The 19,109-nt window shown below is 35.2% G+C and overlaps 1 protein-coding gene across 1 annotated transcript; it reads right to left on the bottom strand.

The window, feature by feature from the left end:
* Positions 1 to 11: 11 nt before the first annotated feature.
* LOC132734723 (uncharacterized) lies at positions 12 to 14,870 on the bottom strand. The gene is made up of 6 exons (XM_060721565.1): positions 14,715 to 14,870; positions 8,133 to 8,223; positions 5,432 to 5,644; positions 3,621 to 4,100; positions 3,241 to 3,288; positions 12 to 364 (listed from the first exon to the last, which is right to left on the bottom strand). Exons 2-6 carry the CDS (start codon positions 8,206 to 8,208, stop codon positions 12 to 14), a joined length of 1,170 nt encoding a protein of 389 aa, XP_060577548.1. The 5' UTR covers positions 8,209 to 8,223; positions 14,715 to 14,870.
* Between the last annotated feature and the right edge of the window lie 4,239 nt (positions 14,871 to 19,109).

Here is a 19,109-nt window from a genome sequence, read left to right as displayed (position 1 = left end):
GGGGGGTTCTTTCAAAAATTTTGGGGACTAGGGCCGGGAGGGACTAACAGGGACTGACGGGGGGGCCGCACGGACGGAGGGCCCAAGGGCAACCAATAGCCCCCACTTTGTGGGGGCATAACAAAACCTGAAAAAACAAACAAGTATTGAATTGATAAACTACCTCTATTGCACACTACTTCTGTTGGTACATCACACGTAATTTTCTGTTGTAACTGAAGTCCTGCCCAATATGTCCCGAATGCACATGGCTGTAGTGTAGCATGATAACTACTTCTCGTGTCCTGCTGACAATTTATAAAATTACGACAGTCTAATTCGTCGGCCAAGTAACAATGCTCAGTCTTACATTTCTCCGCGCAAACTAAAATCAAGATACAAGATAATGTTCGAGTTTAAACACAAAAATATTAATCATAATTATAATTCATAAATTGATCGTACGTAACATTATAAAATAAACTTTACAAACTGTACAAAACATGTTATAACACCTTATTATTATATCTAATTTATAATAATTAACTACAGTGCAACCTCCCTTCAACAGCCAACAGTCGGACAGTCCAAAACTGGCTCGAAACGTTTTTGTCACGGAAGTATGCCATTGAAGTATGTAGGGCTGTAAAGACATAACAAATTGAGAAAAACAGGACCTTTACAAGTGGTTATCAGCTTTTGCTAAGCACCATAAGGTAATTTTTATATTTTATTACAGATTTCTTTCCAATTTTTGACAATTCTGATTCAGAAATGTTTTGAGATATTCCCCTGACATGAATCCGTGTTGACTAATTCGTTACAACTCATCTAGGTAGCATGGAAAGCATGCAACCCAATATTTTGATGTTTTTAATGCGGTGTACAATCACATGTCTTTTGTTATACGGCGACATTACCGGCTTATTTTAATTCAGCGGCTTACATTTCTTACATCTGTCACTTCGATATGGCAGATGCTAACATTAGGCGGCATTTGAGAGACACAGAGTTATGGAGGGCTGTAGGGATTGTGCAGCGGGAGGGCACCTTCCGCCAGGTTGGTGCGGCGCTTGGTGTACACCACACCGTCTTTACCAGAGCCTGGATGAGATACCGGTACACCCGCCAGGGGTATGCTGGAGGTCGGCAAAGGGTTACAACACCAGCTCAGGACCGGTTTTTGGTCGTTCAGGCACGTCGTGCAAGGTTTTCGACAGCATCTTCTCTTCGAAATGTCCGGGGTTTGTGTTTCCACGCAGACGGTCGTAGAACGCTGCATGAAGGTGAAATGCGGACGAGAAGACCTTGCATTCGTATCCCCTTGACGCGTCGACATCGCCAGACCCGTTTGAAATGGACCATAAAGCATACACGGTGGATCATGCAACACTGGAGACACGTTCTGTTCACTGATGAGTCCAGATTCTGCCTAGACTTCACAGATAGGCGTGCTAGAGTTTGATGAAGACGAGACTGCAAATATTGCTGAGTATGACCGCGGAGGGGGGTCAGTTATGTTGTGGGGAGGCATCAGCTGGGATGGCTGTGCTAACTGGAGGCACAATGACCGGTCAGCGATATATAGACGACATCTTAGACAACCAGGTTAGGTAGTGTTCTGGAGCAGTCGGCGATCAGTTCATTCTAATGGTCGATAAGGCTCGCCCCAATAGGGCCAGGGTGGTCCAGGACTACCTAGAGAGGGAGTCTATTGAGCGCATGGACTGGTCAGCTCGCTCACCTGATATAAATCCAATAGAACACATGTGGAATGAGCTGCAGGTTATTATTTCAGCTCGTCAGCTGCAACTCAGAACCACCCAGGAGCTTGGCAGCCATGTTGGTCCAAGAATGGCAGCCATACCCGTCAGAACGATCAGAAACCTAATAAGGAGTATAAAAAAGCGCTGCCAAGCTTTCATTGATAGTAACGGGTCACACACACGGTATTAAGTCTTAAACTGTAAACCAAAAAAGCAAACAATTTAACAAATTTAAAAAACACGCTGCATGTTATGAAATCTTCATAAAAGGGGTCATCCTCTTCTCTAGCACAAAAACTCATTTATATGGATAAAGTCGTCCTTCAAACAGTAAATCAACATTAAAAACCTTTCGTCCGGTGCTAATATAATTATCCCGAAAAATATTCACACTCAAACATATGGTGCTTAGCAAAAGTTGAGTAGTATAGGTATTCATTACCTAAAAAATGTTGATGCTGTCGAAAAAAGTTTGATCATTTAAAACCTTCATGATTTTATATTCATGCGGACTGGAATGAAATTTCTTGTTCAGTATCTATTATATAATTGTAGAACACATGGGACATTTAGAGATACATCTGAATAAGTTACCCAAAATAAAATTCTATGAGGAACACGATGTGGATTGAATTTATAACTGTTCAAAGCAGCCAAACAAAAATATTACAAGTGTTAATTCATATTTCATTTTAACATTTATTCAACAATGTAACCAGTTTTCATGTCACGAGGTCCATATCCTTTACATACAGAATGAAGTTTGGCTTTTTTCTTGCATGATGTATATGTACTGGTTTAAGTAATAGGAAGAGCATCGAACACGAGGCTATCTGATTTGTACGAGGGGGGGGGGGGCATAGCCCCCGAGTATTTTTCAGATTGCCGAGTGTATTGATGTTCTTTCTCTTTTGTATCATAGTCAAACATAAAAAACCGTTCCCAGTTGTCACAATATGAAACCCCAGAAAAAAGTAACCAATGAACGAGCATCTGAATATGATATTTCTGTCGCTTTCCCTTTTTCTGCTGTCACAATAAGTAAACCCCAGCAAAAATGAACCAATCAATGGGCATGCTCTGGAGTGCGGGTAACCAATACCTCTACTCCAGTTAACGCACTGTGCGTGTATATGTATACGATTTAACTTTTACACATTTTCAACAGAAAGGTCCCCAAACTATTATACAATTAAAGATAACTTACATGTGGGAGAAAATCCAATACGGTTAAATTACACAGCCAGTCAAAAAGTTTGGAGGCCGTCGGAATGGTATTTATTTATTTTGTAAGGAAAAATATGTCGTTATTGGTGGGAGTTGAGAGTTGGCCGTTGATGAAAGTTATGATGGGGAATTGAAACTGGCTGCTGTAAGGAGGTGGCTGTTGTCGATAGGTGACCGTAAGGGGAGGTTGCACAGTATACAAGTAATTATGTTTAATGAATATTCTAACCATAATCTAAAAATAAAGTTTTATTGTTGTGAAACTTACGTCGATTCAAACGTCTTTGCTCTATAGACGCTAGACCAGGAGACAGAACTGTAATAAAGTAAACATTAAAACTTGTTTTAACTTTATCCTATTAACAAAATATAACATCATAATGATTGGTAATTACAGAGACATATACGAAATAGTCATATCTATCAAAATGTTTTCGTTTGCTATATGATTTTTTTAATATATTATAGGATATATAACACATCATGACAATTATAATGCAATGAGTGGCATTTACGAATTTAACATGATTTTAATTGTTCGAAATGTTAAAAAAAATGAACGTGTTTTTTAACGGAAATATCTATGATACATGGATAATGTCGAAGTCGAACTATTCTATAAAGACATGTATTGTAGGGATACTGTACCTGTACCATTGCGGTCACGACGGCCGAAACTAACTGGACCTGTGCCCATATCACCGGCAACCATTCCTATACCACGGTCAACCATTCCCGTACCGCGGTCAATTTTTCCTGTACCACGGTCCACCATTCCGGTACCGCGGTCAATTTTTCCTGTACCACGGTCAACCATTCCTGTACCGCGGTTAATTTTTCCTGTACCACGGTCAACCATTCCCGTACCGCGGACAATTTTTCCTGTACCACGGTCAACCATTCCTGTACCACGGTCTTCAAATCTAAATCCCCTTCCCCTTTTCTTAGGGATGGTGACTCCGGTCACTCTTCCAGTTTCTGCCCGACCAGTGAAATCTGTCATTGCTTGAGTAGTGAAATCTGTCATTGCTTGAGTAGTGAAGTTTGTCATTGCTTGAGTAGTGATGTTTGTCATAGGTGAACTCGTGACATTTGACCCACCAGTCATTATTGCATCAAGTATACTGCCTTAAATCAGTTCAAAGATCATATACGTTTGTATTAGTTTAAACATATTTTTATTCAAGGTATATATACACATGTTAATACTTTACAATTTAAGCTGAAAGGAATTGTACCGAGAGCTACAATAGCTAATGGTAGTCCTCTCTTTAACAAAATCAATACGTACATATAATACATGGCTTATTATAAGTTTAATTGATATCCGGCCAGCAGTTTGACCTGTGGAATCCGGACATGATTTTTCTATTTATAGCTCTGATGGCCATTTTGTAAAGTAAAGTTGAGCATGCCGGCCATATGCATCTCTTGGGATGTTACTGATCACTCCTGTGTAGTTTCATTGAAATCCCAACAGCAGTTCATCTTGTAAAAGTCGGACGAGATTTTTCTATTTATAGCTTTAACGGCCATTTTGTGCAAAGGATGGTATTGACCACTGATATGGAGTTTCATTGCCATCCAAACAGCAGTTAGACATGTGAAAGCCGGACAAGATTTATTCATTGATAGCTCTGGTGACCATTTTGTAAAGTGAAGCAGAACTTGCCGGCCATATGCACATCTAGGGATGGTACTGATCATTCCTGTGTAGTTTCAATGAAATTCCACATGAAGTTCAACCTGTGAAAAACGGACAAGATTTTTCTACTAATAGCTCTGGTGGCCATTTTGTGCAGCGGAGCGGAACGTGCACGAGAAGGGATGGGACTAATCACTTTTATTAAGTTTCATTGAAATCCCAACAGCAGTTTGACCTGTGAAAGCCATACAAGATTTTTCTATTATAGCTCTGGTGGCCGATTTGTGCAGCCAAGTGGAACATGACGGCGACATGCACAACTAGGGATGGTACTGATCACTCCTGTGAAGTTATATTGAAAGCCGGCCAGCAGTTTGACCTGTGAAAGCCGGACAAGATCTTTATATTTATAGCTCTGGTGGCAATTTTTGCAGCAAAGTAGAATGGTCATGATCACTCCTATGAAGTTTCATTGAAATCCCGCGAGCAGTAACTGTTAGACCTGTGAAATCTGGACAAGATTTTTCTATTCATAGCTCTGGTGACCATCTTGTGCAGCCAAGCGGAACATGCTGGCGATATGCACAAATAGGGATGGTACTGATCACTCCTGTGAAGTTCCATTGGAATCCGGCCAGCACTCTGACCTGTGAAAGCCGAACACGCTGAATGCGGACGGACAGACGGACGGACGGACGGACAGACAGACAGACAGACGGACAGATGGCGAAGGCAAAACCAATATGTCTCCCAAAAATGAAGAAAACATAATTAAAAATATGCTGTAAAGACATATCGCAGAGATATTATATACCTGTATCATTGCGGTCACGACGGCCAAAACCAACTGGATCTGTAATCATTCCTGTACTACGGTTTTCAAATGTAAATCCCCCTCCCCCTTCTCTAGGGAAGGTGACTCCGGGCACTGTTCCGGTTTCTGCTCGAGTAGTGAAGTTTGTCATAGGTGGACCCGTGACATTTGAGCCACCAGTCATTAGTTCATCAAGTATAGTAGGCCCACTGCCTTAAATCATAACAAAGATCATATATTAATTCATGAAGATAATTTGACTTTGCACATGATATCAACAGAAATTAAATATAGGCATATTTTATATTATATAAGTATTGCTTTAAACCACTGCAGTGAATAAAGAAATAATTCAATCTTTGGCATAGAATTTCACGACAAACCTAACAACAAGTAGTTCTCAAAGCAGCTTAAAACTAGCGATGTAAAAGAAAGAAATGTTTTTATTTTGTTACAAGTATCCAAGAAATTACAACGCATTCAAATTTTAAAAGTAGTGTTGGCTTATAGAATTGTCAATAAATGCACAATCACAAATTACGCGGGTTTTAATCAATAAAAATGCCATTTTAGCAATGTCAATTACCAAATACTTTAGAGCGTAATACACAAATAAATCTGACTGTCGAGTAGTGGAATATATACATGTCGGACTGTTTTGGCGAGAGAAGATTTTTGCTAAATTATTTAAATCAGTGTTAAACAACAGGTTTATCGTGAAAATTAATAAAGATTACAAACCCGAAATGGAAATTCTAAATTTAGAATTATTTGATTTTATTCAGGCTTTCTTCATATAACTTACCCGTGGTGCAGGGGTAATGCTCGTTTAGGGTGTGAGAGGCTTGGGGTTCAAATCCCAGTCGAGGACTATCTATTTTTTAAGTGTCTTTTAAAAGAAAGTAGCCACGATATGCAAGGATGAAGTGAGGCTATCATAAAAAATGAACATAAATGATTTTTGATGCATCTCCAGTCATGCAGAACTCCGTATATATCACACTCAAACTGTTATAGTAAAAATCTAAACGCAGTCACTTCATCTCGGTGCCCTGTAAGATGACTTATAGTATATAAAAAAAACTTATACGAATATAAAACTAAGTAACAAACCATTTGTTTTCTGTGAATGGATGGAAAAGGGCGTAATTTTTATCGAACATATATACGATTATAGGAAAAAACAATTTTATAGCTTTAACGAAATCCAAAACCTTTATGGCATAGCCAAATCAAACTTTTTAAACTATCATCAACTCATAAAATGCATACCAACAGAATGGAAAAATAAAACTAAAATCTGAAGGGATACAATACAAAGCTAATAACTACTTAATTGATAAATTAAAACCGCAAATTAAAACCTTCCGATTTATTTATACTATGCTTATTCAAAAGAAAACAACAACAAACAATCATCAAGAAAACAAATGGGAAGCTGAACTCTCAGGCAACTTTGAATTGAAAAATATATTCCATCAAATAATAAACATAACGATTGATACCAAACTTCTAAGTTTTCAGTATAAATATCTTATGCGTATTTTGCCAAACAATGAAAAACTCTTTAAAGATCCTGTATGTTTTGTAATTGAGATTGCATACCACTCTTCATTGAATTATATATGTATGTAATTATGCAAATATGTCAATTTTCAAACATGGAAGAATATGTAAAATATATATTGCAAATATTTGTACATATTTAAGGTAATCATTAAATTATATGCATTCATTTCTTATTGGAAAAATTGACTTAGAATTTATAGAAAACTAAATTCTAATTACCTCCCTTTATTTACAGGAAATATTAAATTCGGTAATATCTTTATAATTAATGTTTTTTGAAACTTACAACATCGATAAATCTTAATTTGAGCATCATAATTTGTATATAAAACCATAAAAATAATGTGTTACAGGATCTTTAAATATAATATGGTGGAGTCAATGTTATGTGATTTTTGCAACTCTGCACCAGAATCTAATGTACATTTATATTGGGAATGCTCAAAAATCAACCATTTTGGTGTTAAATCAGGATTTTTTTTTAAAAACAAAATATTCTACAGACAAAACTTTGGTATCATACGAAACTGTCAGTTTGTGTAATGTGAATATTCAAAATAATATGAAATCAAACTGCATTAACTATATTTTACTCATAGGTAAATATTTTATATTTAAAAATAAATACCAGAAAACCGTACCAAACTTCAGTGAATTTTTAAATTATCTTATATATAAACTTAGTTTAGAAAGACTCATTGTTGAAATGAAAAATAAGGTCGATGTCCATAACAACAAGTGGAGCATATTCACATCATAAACATATGCGACTGACTGGAGTCTAATAAATATTATTTACACGCTTACTATGAAACGCTTCTTTTTTATTAATGAAAACATAACTATAAGTAATTAAAATTACATATATCATGCTCTAGATTACTTTTCCATTTTTACAATCATGTTAAATCAGTTTAAATTTACTTAGTCTTTATTAAAGTTTTTTTTCTGATATAACCATTGTTTATTCTTGCAAATAAAAAATTTGTAATATGTTTGTAAATTTGTATAATGTATGAAATGTATTTGTTTGTACGAACTGGATAATAAAAATTTAATAAAAAAAACCTATACAGGAAAATACATACAGATATACAGTACGATTTAGATTGCAGCCCTTTGATATATATACCTGGGTCCATCATAAGTCCGGCTTTTAATATTGGGAGAGTGATCACCAGTCCGACTAAAATCACAATGCCTGCCATTCTGTTACTTTAAATCTGGAATTGAAAAAGAAAATAAAGTTTTGATGCGCATTATGCAAAGGAGTTGTAGATAGAACTATGAATTCTAGTCAGAATGTATGCAACGGACAAAAAAAAAACAACAACAAAAAGAAACAATCAAAAACATGTTCTAAACAAAGAATAATCATCACTGCCTATAACTTGCATAATTTTCATATCTTACCCAGTCTTCATTACTTAAAATATCTACGTTCTCAACACTTTTTACAATAAAAATAATACCTTCCCCTGTCCTTGTTTTATTCCATTATCCTCGTATTTTACTCTGTCCTCATTACATACACAGTCCTTGTCCATTACCATGTCCTCACTACTTACAATACCTTCATATCATACCCTCTTCATATAAATGACGCACTACTCATACCTTACCCTGACCTCGTTACTAACACTATCCATATACCTTACCCTGTCCTCGTTACTAACACTATCCGTACACCTGCTACTGTCCTCGCTACTAACACTATCCGTATTTCTTATCCTGTCCTCGTTACTAACGCTATCCGTACACCTTTTACTGGCCTCGTTACTAACACTCTCCGTATACCTCATCCTGTCCTTGTTACTAAAACACTATTTTAATACCTTATCCTGTCCTCGTTACTAACACTCCGTATTCCTTATCCTGTCCTCGTTACTAACACTATCCGTATACCTTACCCTATCCTCGTTAGTAACACTATCCGTTTACCTTATTCCATCCTCATTTCTTACACTACCCGTATTCCTTATCATGTCCTCGTTACTAAAATTATCCGTATACCTTATCCTGTCCTCGTGACTAACACCCTCCGTATACATTACCCTGTCCTCGTTACTAACACTATCCTTAAACTTTATCCTTTCCTTGTTACAAACAATATCCGTATACCTTATCCTGTCCTCGTTACTTAAACACTATTCTAGTACCTTACCCTGTCCTCGTTATTAACAGTATCCGTATACCTTATCCTGTCCTCTAAACTAACACTATCCGTACACTTATCATGTCTTCGTTACTAACACTATACGTTTACCTTATCCTGTCCACGTTACTAACACTATCCATATACCTAATCATGTCCTCGTTACTAACACGATCAGTATACCTTACCCTTTCCACGTAACTAACACTATCCGTATACCAAATCCTATCCTCGTTACTAACACTATCCGTAAACCTTACCCTCTCCACGTTACTAAAACTCTCAGTATACTTAACCCTGTCCTACTTACTAACACTATCAGTATACTTTACCCTGTCCTCGTTACTAACACTATCCGTATACCTTATCCTGTCCTCGTGACTAACACCATCCGTATACATTACCCTGTCCTCGTTACTAACACTTTCCTTAAACTTTATCCTTTCCTTGTTACTAACAATATCCGTTTACCTTATCCTGTCCTCGTTACTTAAACACTATTCTAGTACCTTACCCTGTCCTCGTTATTAACAGTGTCCGTATACCTTATCCTGTCCTCTTAACTAACACTATCCGTACACCTTGTCATGTCTTCGTTACTAACACTATACGTTTACCTTACCCTGTCCACGTTACTAACACTATCCATATACCTTATCGTGTCCTCGTTACTAACACGATCAGTATGCTTTACCCTGTCCACGTAACTAACACTATCCGTATACCAAATCCTGTCCTCGTTACTAACACTATCCATATACTTTATCTTGTCCACGTTACTAAAACTTTCAGTATACTTTACCCTTACCTCATTATTATTATGTCGTCGTTGCTCACGCTTAACTATTACATGATCATTTCCAAGTTCATACACTTTCCTCGTTTCATGCATAGTCCAGTTGTATTTTATATCCTCGTTCCTTACACGTTCCTAATATTCCTAATACTTATACTATTCCTAACCCTGTCCTTGTTACTACATTATCATCGTATCTTACCATGTTCTCATTACTTACAATATCATCTTACGTAACCCTGTTCTTTCTTACACTATTCTCTTATATTACCCTGTCCTTGTTATTTACACTATCTTCTAACGTTACCATGTCCTCCTTACTTACACTATCCTCTTACGTTAGCCTGGTCCTTGTTACTTACACTATCCTCAGACGCTAGCCTGTCCTTGTTACTTTCACAATCCTCTTACATTACCCTGTTCCTGATGCTTACACTATACTTTAACGTTACCCTATCCTCCTTACTTAAATTATCCTCTTACGTTACCCTGCCCTTGTTGCTTACATTATACTTCAACGTTACCCTATCCTCCTTACTTAAGTTATCCTATTACACTACCCTGTCCTTGTTGCTTACACTATCCACTCACGTTACCCTGGACCTCGTTACTTACTCTATTCTCAGACGTTATACTGTCCTTGTTGCTTACACTATCCTCTTACGTTACCCTGTCCTTGTTACTTAAACTATTCTCTAACGTTACCCTATCCTCGTTGCTTACATAATCCTTTACGTTAGCCTGGACCTTGTTACTTACACTATCCTCTTAGGTTACACTGTCAGTGTTGCTTACACTATCCTTTTACGTTACCTTTTCCTTGTTACATACACTATCCTCAGACGTTACCCTGTCCTTGTTAATTTCACTATCCTCCCTATCCTCTTATGTTACCCTGTCCTTGTTACTTAGCCTGTCATTGTTACTAATGTTATCTTAATAATTCACCATGTGCTCGTTACTTACAATATATTTTCCCCTTATTCTGATGTACTTACTTACACTATCCTACTTCCTTACTTTGTCCTAGCTACTTATAACATCCCCCTTCCTTACACTATAATCGCCACTAATACTATCTTCGTTACTTGCAATTTTATTAAATCCTTGTAACTTGACCTGACTTCGATTTTACTTGTTCTCGTTACGTATTTATATTATTTCTCGTTTACTACCCTGTCCCGGTTACTTACACTTTTCTCATTGTTTATATATTATCCTCTAACTTACACAGTATCTGTTACTTCTCTCTCCTTGTTTCTTACCCATCATTCCCCCCCTTTACATCCCTTGTCATCATTGCTTAATTTTAAATCGTGCTAATAGACTTAATTGCTGCAATTATTTAAATAAAAACATAAAAGATCTTCATTACGACAACCAAATACACAAGAGGAAGAGAAAATATTCAACAACTGTTTATATAATAGATGCAGAAAAAAACATTGTGACTAATAACTGCATTTAACTAAAGTGTTTGTTTTACAATAATTCGGCAACAAGCTATCGCTCCTCTTTAAACACTTTAGCTACAAAGGAAATTGAAATATTCTTATGTCAAGTCAAAAGAAATGATAAAACAATGCACGGTTGTAGTTGAACACCGGAACATCTAACTGCCCTATCTTGTAAAAAAAGGTCATTGTGCAAGATATTTTTCTGAAAAAAAAAAAAACGTAGTGAGCGATTGACATAGACTTGCAGCAAATAATACAAAAAAAATCTCGAAAAAAATATTTCAAGTCTTTGCCTGTCAAAATCCCTCTGTGGAATCCATAGTTTCAGGCAAAGGTATCTTATCTCTTCCGATTAAAGTTAACTAATTCCAAATACGGTAATACCAAATAGTGAACTTTATTTCCGTAAAGGTAATACATTTAAAAATCCTGTAACACATTTTTTTCATACTTTTATTTCAAAAATGTGATGCTCAAATTAAGATGTGTTAATATTGTAAGTTCAAATAAGCATTATTTATAAAGATATTACCGAATTTAACATTTCATGTTAATAAAGGGAGGTAATTAAAAATTTATTTTCAGTCAAATTTTCCAATACATGTATATAATTTATTGATTAAATATAATGTGCACAAATATTTGCAGTACACATTTTACACATTCTTCGATGTTTGAAAATTGTTTTATTTGCATAATTATATACATATATAATTATTTGCAAGTGTGGTATACACACAGTAACAATATCAATCACAAAGCATATAGCATAAGAAGGTAGTACACCCCTAATGGGCACTATAAGGAACTGTAAAATTGACAACATAGGACAGTAATATGCGTTAAATGTCACCTGTATGCAAAATTTAAACGAAATTTACCGTGTGGTTTATGAGTTATGGACATTTTTCTGAACTAAAACTTTGCCATTATAAGGGCTTTTTTTCAGAAATGTGGAAACTCTTAATAATCTATATATCATCATTATTAAAAATGTTTTCCTTTTGCTCAATGTTAAGAAACACATAATGACATTTAGGTAACAAATTAAACAAGCAAAATGATTGTTTTTAAACGAAATGTTTTTAATATGTTTAAAAATGTAACCCTACCCCACCCACTTTTAACACTTATTTGACCATTTCCCTGTGTAAAAGCCTTATTTAAAATATCCCTAAAATTTCCCACAATGAGGGGCTGTTTTCAAATTTTGCCTAAATTTTTTTAAATGTACCTTGGTTGGTCTTGCAAAATATAAAAAACTTTTACCGTGTAGTTTTTATTTTATTAAACTTTGAAAATATCTAGTATCATATTTGCTATTAAATTTGGCATTTTTTAGTAAATAAATACCTACAAATATCATATAATTAAAATGAAACACTTTTTTCTTCCATTAGGGACTTGAGAGATTAATAAAAAAATGTTAAAAAGAAAAAAAGGAATAAAAAAAGGTTGCCCCTTGGGGTTTGAACCCACGCCCCTCAGTTTCAATAAACTTTACAGTGATTGTAGCCTATTTGAATACTCTTCAAAGTGGAGATAGTGCATTAGGGGTGTACTACCTTAATCAATATCTTACTTATTTTGTTTGGATTTTGCGGCTTTTTACTGCAGATGTATGGAAGACCTCAGGTGCTCCTCTATATATTATTTAAGGCACAAACGGGCACTTGAGTAGAACCACCGACGTTCAGTAGGTAACTTGGGTACATTTCTCACATGTAGGATCAAACGACGCTTGCTTGGCTCGGACATCCTTGTAGTTTAAAGTCCACGACCTTAAAAAATGCATTAACTCCGCGTTGAAGAGTACTGAATAGGCTAAAATAACTGTCAATACTGACACTGAGGGCCGTTGGTTCAAAGCCCAAAGGGGTAAAAAAAAAATTGAAAAAAATATTAATTAAAAAAGAAAACAAGTGTATAATTTTGCTCACTCTATAATAATTTTAGGTAGGTTTTGCTAAATATTGCTAGGGTTATTAATAAATGTGCTACCTCTGTCATGTTCAAAGTCTAATAAAATCAAAACTACACGTTAAAAGTATCTCATATTTGACAAGATCGAACAAAATAAATATATTTTTGAGAAAATTTAAGCAAACTTTGAAAACAGAACCCTCATTTTGGTTAACTTTGGATAACTAGGCTCTATTAGTAGGAAAATGGTCAAACAAGTTATGAAAATTGTTGGGGTAGGGCAAAATCTAAATTATACATGTTTCAAATTATTTTGCTTGTGTAATTTGTTCAGTTATATGAATGCTATAATTTGTTTCTTACCAATGATCAAAAGGAAACATTATTTATGAGGATGATATTAAAAATTATTTAGAGTTTCCTGATTTCTGAAAAAAGCAGTTCTAAAACCTAAGCTTTAGTTCAGACAAGTGAACAGTGTGGTAAATTTTGTTTAAATGTTGCATACAGGTGTCGTTTAGGGCATATAACTGACCTATGTTGTCAATTTTTCAGTTCGTCATAGTCCCCATTATTAGGGTCATACCTAAAAATCTATTTCGGCCCATGTCTGAAGGATTGCAAAAAGCGAAGTAAGAGACTCCTCATGGAGTAAGAAATATGCTGAAGTGTTTGATACATGCTGAAGAGTTTGATTTTTTTTCTGGAAGTTTTATTCAACCTTATAGGACGAATCTTATATCATAAGTTTGCGAATATCACAGCACTGTACCTATATTTGTTGATCTTTTACTATATCACCATTATTACTATCACTGGTTCGGACACAGGTCATAGTGTATTTCAGCTAGGTTTTGTGTGGAAACGAATGATAATGTATAGTTTTCATTATGACAATTTAAAACATTTTGCGTCACTTAAAAATGAAATGTTACTTCATATTATATGCTTTGCTTGCTACAATAAACGCACTACTTTTTGACTTTGCAATTCTTTTTTGCTATTGTGTGCCTTGAATAAAATTCAGTTTTGCCTTTTTACAATTAGATGCTTTGCTTTCTACAACAAACGTACTACTGTTTGCTTTTGCCATTCCTTTTGCCTTTGTTTGCAATTTTTCATGAAGAAAATTTCAGTTTTGCCTATTTCAAAATTAAATTGTGCATTATTATAGTGCATTTATGAAATATTAAATAAGCTGCTGATAAATTTTCCTCCAAAAATATGTTTGATCCCATGCCATTAATTCGTTTGCATGTTTTGACAATTTTAGCATTTATTTATAAATTTGCAATATTTTCATATAGAGTTGTAAGTAAGAGTAATTAAAATATATATTCTTTATTTTTAGATAAAACGCTGCAATAATGTATGAAACAATACCTTTATAATAATTCCTACTGTACTCAATTAGAAAACCGAAACAAATGATTTTTATAAAGTAATTAGTAGATTAAAAATACAATAAAGATTTTGACATCATGCCTTATCACATATATACTCCATGGTGATTGTCTGCTCGTCTCGCGCAGCAAATGACGTAATTTAAGTGTTATCTTGCGAAATCTTTTTGTTTACTTGCATTAAATTATTATTATGTCTTTGATGTGAATAAAATAATCATTTTAAACAATAGTTTACTTCGACCTTCTCAGGTTAATGTTGATGAATATTTACATACAATTTTTTGTGATTGGGTGTTGGTTAATTCTTATATCATTGCAATCAGTTATATGAAAGAAAACATTTATTCCACATCAAATGCCGCATATTTATATGTGGCCACAAATTGTTAAAATTTTAAGTGTAAAACGATTGTCTGTAAGCAAAAAGTAACCGCATATACATTCCGAGAATTTGATGTAGCGGTTTCACAAAATGAATGATTTTTTCTATAAAGTTAATAAATATAAATATACGCCTAAGTGTGATGCATGTATAGTTGAACGCGTATACCAGATAACACGTTTATAAGATGTATTTACCAACGTGTAAACATCAATAAGTACACACGTGTAACATATATAAGTACCTGTAACGTGTAATCTTAACACGCGTGTAACAGATTTAAGAACATACGTGGAACTTATATAAGTACACGGGTGTAGCTTATCTATGTTCAAAAGTTCCATATATAAGTAACCATGCGTTACATATATGTACATACCCATAACATATTTTTTTGTTCATGCGTGTAACATATTTAAGTACACACGTGTAACAGATAGAAGAACGCACGTTTATCATATATAAGAACACATGTGTAACAGATGTGTGCACAAATATGTAACAGATATAGGTACACTCGTGTACCACGTGTTACAGATAAAGGTATGTACGTGTCACAATCAAGAGCCACATGTACGATAATGAAAATAAATTTTTATTGCCACATGAATCATGAACTCGGACCCGAAAAATGTTTAGTGTTGCAATTTGTTCGTGACTAGAATAAACTAGTTTAAACATGATTGATACAGAATAAAACCGAGAAATTCGTCTGATTTATGACGCTTGTTAAAATTTGATAATTTAAGACGATCACGGTAAAATATTTTAACCAATCTTTTGTGAACTGATAATTCATTAATGAAAAGGAGATGTATTCAAACTTTTCACATCCCTACATAACGGTAGCTCTTTCGGATTTTGGTGAAGCCCTCTACAATCCCTTTGTAGAGGCCTCGATCAAAACAAAACGATAAAAGGGTTAACATATTTTGTTATATTTTCCGTGTATATTAAAAAAATGTCATGCCACGTAGAATAGTTTTCTCATCATTTTGTATACAATTTTGATACGAAATACCCAAAAATATCGTTGTTATGAAAATAAATGGTTGCGATGGAGGTCATTGATTGGTAAAGAAGTAACTTGTTACCATGCAAATCAATGAAATAATGGGTATGAAGAAATGGTTGTTATAAAAGTAAATGGTATGGAAGTCACTGGTTGCTAAGGTAGTCAATTCTTACTATGAAAATCACTGGTTGCCTTAAACGTTCAATGGTTGCTATAAAAGTCACTCACTTGTGGCTTTGGAAGTAAATGGTTGCTAACTTATTCATTGGTTTATTTGGAAGTCACTAGTTGATATGGATAGTCACTGAGTGCTAAGGGAATCAATGGTTGCTATCGGTATTGAATGATTGTAATGGATAGTCACTGGTTGATAAGAAGAGTCAAAGATTACTATGGAAAATGAATACCTACTATAGTCACTGGTTGCTACGAAATGTCAATTATTGCTATAAAAATCAACGGATGCTTTTGAAATCACTGGTTGCTTTGAAGTCACTGGTCGCTAAAATGTCAATGTCACTATGGAAGACACTTGTCGTTAGGGTAAGACAATGAAAATAATGGTAACTATGAAAATCACTAGTTGCTAAGGAAATCCACAGTTGCTTTAGAATTAAATGGTTGCTTTTGAAGTCATTTGCTACTAAAGAAAGTCGATGGTTATAATGGAAGTTTCATTTTGCTTAGGAAATGCAATAGTTGCTATGAATGTTACTTGGTGCTATGAAAGTCACTGGCTGCTAAGGAAGTCACTTGTTACTATGAAAGTCACACAGATAGCAGACGAGCATAGTTTGTACGAAGCAATTCAAGAGTATAAGGACTATATTTGTTTATTTTCGCGCACTTCAACAAAAGCTGCCAATTTCGAGTTGGTACCAGATTTATCAGATAAAACCTTTCAGATGAAAGCGTCCAGAAGATTTACAAGTCGAAAATCCAAACTCCACATAATGATATCAGAAAACTCAAAAAACATTCAACGCAGCAGCAAATACCATTCAACAACTCATGAGATCAACGGCAGAAAATGACGCTCTACACAACCATGGTACTGATTGGAGATTCATACCTAAGCGAGCACCATAGTTTGGCGGTTGGTGGGAGCGACTGATTGGACTAACAAAAACCATCATCAAGAAGGTGTTCAGTTATCAGTTACGAGAGCCTCCAGACAATAGTACTAGAGATTGTGGGTATAATGAACGACAGACCGCTTACTTACGTCACTTCCGATATAGGAGACGCGGACCCATGAACCCAGGCGTACTTGCTCTATGGAAAACGTGTTACATCCCTTCCATATGGAGGCAAAACACCAGAACCATAGACTGTTGCAATGTCTGACACAACAAAAAGGGCAACTGATCAGTAATTATCGTTTACGATGGCGTCATGAATATCTTACGTCACGACCTCAGTACCACAGAACAACAGGAGTTTGGGTTGGTGATGTTGTACAGATTAATTACGAATCACCAAGGATAAAGTGGAATAACTAGGAATCAATCAGCAGTTAATTTACGGTAATGACGGCCTCATACAAGCAGCAATTTTATGCACGAGTAATGGAGTTATTCCCTTCCAGACCTTCCATAACAACCATCGACTTTCCTTAGTAACAACTTACTTCAATAGCAACCATTTAATTCTAAAGCATCGTGGTATTTCCTTAGCAACCAGTGATTTCCATAGTCACCATTAGCTACACTGACTTTCTTTAACAACCAACATTGAGATTTTTAGCGACCTGTGACTTCCGAAGCAACCTTATACTTTCCATAGCAACCAGTGACTGTGATTTTTTATAGCAATATTTTTGGGTATTTAGTATTAAAATTGTATCCAAAATGATGCGAAAACTATTTTACGTTGCATAACATTCTTCAAATTAAAAAAAAAAACAACAAACATACTTAAAAAACGGAAAATATTACAAAATATGTTAACCCTTTTATCATTTGTGATCGAGGCCTCTACAAAGGAAATGTCGAGGGCATCACCAAAATGTGAAGGAGCCACCGTTTTATATACGTCAACACAAAAGAAAAATAAAATATTTTCACGTTATATCGCCTTTTTTTATCAACGTTTACAACAAAGGATTTTAACAAACGTCATAAATCAGACGAATTTCTCGGTTTTATTCCTTATCAATCTTGTTTAAAATAGTTTATTCTAGTCACGAACAACTTGTAACACTATAAATATGAACATCATTTTTTTTGAGGTCCGAGTTCAAGATTCATGTGGTAATTAACAGTTATTTTTATTTGTACATCTATTTATCGTTCAGGTGTCTATTGATTATGACACGTACGTACTTCTATATCTTACATGTGGATCACACGTGTGTACTTACACATGTTGCACGTGTTGTGTTCTTATATCAGATACACGTGTGTTCTTCTATCTGTTACACGTGTGAACTGAAATATGTTACACGCGTGTACATAAATATGTTATAGGTATATACTTATTTATGTAACACGTGTCTATTTATATGTGTACATACATGTGCTACACTCGTGTACTTATATCAGTTACTGTATGCACTTAAATCTGTTAAACGTGTGTATTTATTTATGTTTATACTTTGGTAAATATATCTTATAAATGTGTTATCTGGTATGCGGTAGTAACTATACATGTTACACACTTAGGCCTATATTGATATCTATTACACGTGTGTAGTTATATCCGTTAACACGTGTGAACTTATGTCTCTTACACGTGCTAAAGCTTAAGCCCGTCTCGGCTTATACGATTGGCCACTAGTGTAAACCGTACATACAACCGAACCAACCGTGGTGTTATTCGAGTTACACTCGGGCCATTCGAGGGTTTCCGTGTAAGCCGTGTATGATTTTTAAAACTTTTAAAAAACTGGCGCGGATGTCACGTCCGTGTATGATCGTATAAACGACCGTGCAAGACCGTGTGAGACCGTATGAGACCGTATTTACAACCGTATT

This window comes from Ruditapes philippinarum, unplaced genomic scaffold, assembly GCF_026571515.1.
Source record: "Ruditapes philippinarum isolate M1 unplaced genomic scaffold, ASM2657151v2 ctg465_1_1_1_1, whole genome shotgun sequence".
In the NCBI taxonomy this organism is placed as follows: Eukaryota; Metazoa; Mollusca; class Bivalvia; order Venerida; family Veneridae; genus Ruditapes; species Ruditapes philippinarum.
The sequence above is the reverse complement of the archived record's forward strand: the minus strand, read 5'-3'. Positions and strand labels throughout refer to the sequence as shown.

Excerpts from the sequence above, each read along its gene's own strand:
- LOC132734723 (XM_060721565.1), bottom strand. The coding sequence starts at position 8,208 with ATGGCAGGCATTGTGATTTTAGTCGGACTGGTGATCACTCTCCCAATA. Across the intron at positions 4,101-5,431 it reads TCGTGACCGCAATGATACAG|GCAGTATACTTGATGCAATA; the intron begins GTATATAATATC and ends AACTGATTTAAG. Across the intron at positions 365-3,240 it reads GCAAAGACGTTTGAATCGAC|TTTGCGCGGAGAAATGTAAG; the intron begins GTAAGTTTCACA and ends TCTTGATTTTAG.